Below are 4886 nucleotides of genomic sequence, written 5' to 3'. Positions count from 1 at the left end.
AAATCAACTCTTAACAGTCTCCTACCTCTTACCAAACAAATTAAAATTTTGTCATATATCATCTCATTTAATTCTTACAAGAGCTTTACGAACTGGTTACTATGATCACCACATTTTTATAACTTAAAAAATTGAGACTCAGAACATTTATCAATTATTGTGTATAGAAACACAAAACTGATTAGTATGTTGGAATTTGGGGGGCCCAGAGGGTTACTCTCAGGGTTACTCTCCATTTGCTACACTGTAATCATAAGGGCTACACTTACTGGCTCTTTCTTAAATACATAGTTACATATTATAAACTACAAAAGAAACAATTATGGTACAGGTGTGATTACAATGAGAAACTTCTGTACCTTTAAAAATTTTTAACCAGCACATAATCATTTTCTATATGTGTGAGATATACTGTATGATATTTTGAAACATGTATACTTTGTGTTGTCCAAATCACAGTAGCTATCATTTCCATCATCTTATACGATTATCCTTTCTAAATTCTGTGAGATCTTTTTTCAGATGTCGCCATGTGTTTTTGGAATTGACTTTTGGCTTTTAAAATAAACCACCTTCATCCACTCTTTTCTTTTAAGCATCAGTTATCATCTGAAGTGTTATGCACTTTAATTTTTTTCTTATATTCTTTCTATATCATAAGATTTTAGGGATGTTTATTTTCTTCTGCATTGTTGACACATTGTCTAGAAACCCCAGGGACAAGGTTTATACTAAATTTTATTTTTAAGTGCAAAAAAAAACTGTGTTTAGTAGATTACATAATCTCTTGGGATAGAATGAGAATGGGAAAGGAGTTCTCAATTGTAAATGCTGGGGTGATTGCTAAAAGAGGACCAGATTCATATATGAAACATAAAATCATTTCTTGGCTGTAACATAAATGAGACCATTTCTGAAAAGTTAGTAATACTTCTCTGATTGTTGTTGTTGTTGTCTCTCCCTCTCTATGTCTCTCTCTCTCTCTCTCTCTCTCTCTCTCTCTCTCTCTGTCTCATCAGATGGACCACGTGGAACAAGGGAATGGTACACACATTTCAGAATTCCATCTTCTGGGATTTTCAGAGCAACCTGGATGGCAACCCTTCCTCTTTGGGGTTTTCCTCTCCATGTACCTGATCACTGTGTGTGGGAACCTGCTCATCATCCTGGCCATCACCTTGGACTCCCACCTGCACACACCCATGTACTTCTTCCTCAGCAACCTGTCTTTTTCTGACATCTGTATCACCTCCACCACTGTCCCCAAGATGCTGGTGAACCTGCAGACACAGAGCCAGGCCATAAGCTTTGAAGGCTGCATCATGCAGATGCACTTTTTCATAGTCTTTGCCAGTTTGGAAAACTTCCTCCTGGCCGTGATGGCCTATGACCGCTTTGTGGCCATCTGTCACCCCCTGCACTACACAGTCATCATGAACCCCCAGCTCTGCATGTTGATGGTTGTGGTGTGCTGGATCCTGAGTGTCTTGCATGCCCTGTTACAAAGCTTAATGGTGTTGCGACTGTCCTTCTGCACAGACTTGGAAATCCCCCATTTTTTCTGTGAACTTAATCAGGTGGTCCAACTTGCCTGTTCTGACACTTCTCCTAATGACATGGTGATGTACTTTACATCTGTGCTGCTGGGAGGTGGCCCCCTCGCTGGCATCCTTTACTCTTATTCCAAGATCGTCTCCTCCATCTGTGCAATCTCATCAGCTCAGGGGAAGTACAAAGCCTTCTCCACCTGTGCATCTCATCTCTCCGTGGTCTCCTTGTTCTATTTTACGATCCTAGGAGTGTACTTCAGTGCTGCTGCAACCCATAATTCACACTCAAGTGCAACAGCCTCGGTGATGTACAGTGTGGTCACCCCCATGCTGAACCCCTACATCTACAGTCTGAGGAACAAGGACATCAAGAGTGCTCTAAGAAGATACCCCCCAGGGAAACTGTAATGGTGGTTTTCCAGAACTCTCCCTGACTGCACAGCTGTCGTCCTCAGAGCTGGTGACCGCAGTTCCATGTCAGGTCACAGAAGTACAACTTGATTTTTCTTCAAGTTTCATCTTATTTAACTTCAATGACTTTGTATAATTTAAATAAGCCCCTTCTCAACATTTCTGCTCTTTCTGATATTCAATGTTTTCTTTTCCTTTTTGTCATGTTCCTACTTTCTCAAAGTTATCACCAATTTCGGAAATATTTTGAGGTTCCCACTGTCTGATGGTAATTAACTGTACTAATGTGGTATAAGCTACATTAGGAAGTTAAGGTGGTTTGTATAACTTTATAGCAGGAGACAATCTGAAAGTGATTTTTTTGACACCTGCATTCCTGATTCCTTGCTCATCTCTCCTTAACTGCTCTCCCTGGTAACACAGACCTTAACATATGAGTATGTTTCCCAGCTGTCATGGGTGTTTGTTCTCCCCATGATGGTCTTGTTTCTCTCCAGCATGGTCCTCAGTGCGTCCTGTTTACCCTGCATAGTGTAGTAAGGCCAAAATTATGAATCCAAGTTAGAACTATAGTTAGAACTATAATGGACACCGAGAGACCAATTTTACTGTCTTGGTAAACATAGAGTCAGATATGACCAAGAATCGTGTGGACTAAAATGTTCAACCATACTTGAATTACTCTGGAAGATTTCTTTTTGGTGATGTACATGGTTCTGGAGCAACTAGGACTGGTGCATGAGAACCAGCCCCAACCTGCTGGGGGGCTTAAGAAAGCGAGGCAGATGGACCCAGAGTACAGAGTTTCCTGGGGACTGACTGACAGAAGCCTGGTCCTCGGCCACAGCGAGACCAAGTGGATCCCTGAAGTTTGGGTCAGAAGGAAGAGCATATATATATGGGTTTGGACAATGACTTCATTTGAGCCAGAATTTACCTGGTTTATCTTAAGCTTATATCAAGTCAGGGACATCCCTGGAGCCAGGTCCAGCTGTACAGCTGCACACACCAGGTTGATGGCTTGGTCTGCTAGAGTTTGCTCGAAACTCTGCAGGAAACACCACCATGGGTTACTCTGGGGCAATTGTGGTGGCTAAGATTCCAGATGGCTGCAGCTATGTCACACTGGGTCCATGCACACATCTAGTCACCAAAGTATAGACACTTGTTGTCCACACCATGGGGTTCCACTAGACAGAAAGTCCTCATACAATTTTCTATATTGTTTTATATCATGTTTCTGCTTAAAACTCTCCAGTGCTACCAACTAATATGACTCCCTCCATTGCCATTAACAAAGTATCTCCCCCTTTACACACTTTGCCACCCACATTAGTGTGCAAGTGAGTGACAGGAGCATCACGATCATCAGTTTATCTTTAATGTTCTAAATTCTCTTAAATCCTCATGGTCAAAGGATGACTCATGCAAGACATTGACTAAGACACCCAGGTATGGCTCTGGGGATGGAGATTTCTGCTTTTGCCTACAGGGTACTTATGGGAAAAACAAAAACCTGCTCTGGTAGGGAAGGGAAAGTTTTGGGGAATGACACAAAACCTCTTTTTATGTACAATTATAATGTACTAATAAAAATAAATGGATTTTTTTAAAACATTGTTTTAATCACTCCCAAATGCATAAAAGGGATAATCAATAGAATTCTGTTTTTTAATACCGTTATCTGAAATGAACATGGAAAATCCTGGTCATTAGGAATATTGCCTTCAAATATCAGAACAAATGCCAGAAATAAGAATTAACTGATTATTCCCAATAATCTCAGTTCTATTTGCATTGATCACTGTATCAGTAAGCAGTTGCTGCATAACAAGCTATCCCCAAGGCGAATGATTTAAGATGATGTTTTTCTTACCTCATAGGCATCTAACAGAATGTGCCTGTCATACTTCTCTTAGCATGGCATGCTCTAATGTCATTCATATTGTTTTAAGTGAATGAATGACAGGTGCGTGGTATTCCATTGTGTAATATATACTACATTGTATTTATTCATCTACCAATGAACATCAAAAGCACTATATTAAATTGGTTTTATTTCCTTGACATCCTTTTAATTGCTAAGCTTTTTTTCTATATTTACATAGTGCCCATACATTTACACAATATCATGAGACTGTGAAGACCAACAATGGAAATTAAGTCCCTGCTTCTGTGGATATCTGTGGGATATCATGTAGATATTATTCTGGTGAATAGAGAAAACGACCAGATAAATGTGTTAGGCTGCTTTCTTCAGGGATAAATCTTATGAAAAAAAAATGCCACCCAATGTGAAAGGATACAATCATCATGGTCGGCACAGAACCTTACAGAATATGGTCTGGAGAGGTCTCTACATGTTGGAAAAAGACCAGAACAGGAATTAAGCATACCAATTAGATTTCTCAAAAAGCAGATCAACACACCTCATCCACTCCCCGCAAAAAAAAAAAAGAAAGAAAAGAAAGGAAAAAGAAAAAAAAATTGCCACAAATAGCAATAATAAATTTTATTTTAACGTATATACAAATATACAACAAAGCCCATCATCCTGTATAATTACATGCATGATTAAAAAAGATAATATGATGACATGAAAATTATGTGAAACTCAAAAAAAGTGAGACACAAACATGCTTGACTGTTATTGGTGTGTATAAAAGCCAATCATTCGAATAAATATATAATAAGCAAAAGAAATACCAATCTTATATTTTCTTATATAGTATATGTCCAATTTGTGTTGTTTTTATTTGTTCCTAATTTCTTACTTATTTCCTTTGTTTATTACTTTATCCTGTAATGTTCAATATGCAAATGTCCTGACATTATTAAAAATATATAATTATTTCAAATACAACTTTTGCATGGATTTGTTTTCATTATTTTTATGACTTTGGCTGGCCACCAAGGGGCTGTGAT

At 38.6% G+C, this 4886-nt stretch overlaps 1 protein-coding gene across 1 annotated transcript; it reads left to right on the top strand.

The window, feature by feature from the left end:
• Positions 1-1034: 1034 nt before the first annotated feature.
• On the top strand, positions 1035-1958 carry LOC124088201 (olfactory receptor 7A5-like). The gene has a single exon (XM_046437702.1). The coding sequence runs from the start codon at positions 1128-1130 to the stop codon at positions 1956-1958; it is 831 nt and encodes a 276-aa protein (XP_046293658.1). The 5' UTR covers positions 1035-1127.
• The last annotated feature ends 2928 nt before the right edge of the window (positions 1959-4886 follow it).

This window comes from Marmota monax, unplaced genomic scaffold (assembly GCF_021218885.2).
Source record: "Marmota monax isolate L192 unplaced genomic scaffold, Marmota_monax_Labrador192_F-V1.1 WCK01_AAM20220418_F8-fsc00021, whole genome shotgun sequence".
In the NCBI taxonomy this organism is placed as follows: Eukaryota; Metazoa; Chordata; class Mammalia; order Rodentia; family Sciuridae; genus Marmota; species Marmota monax.
This window is presented reverse-complemented; position numbering and strand designations above follow the sequence as displayed.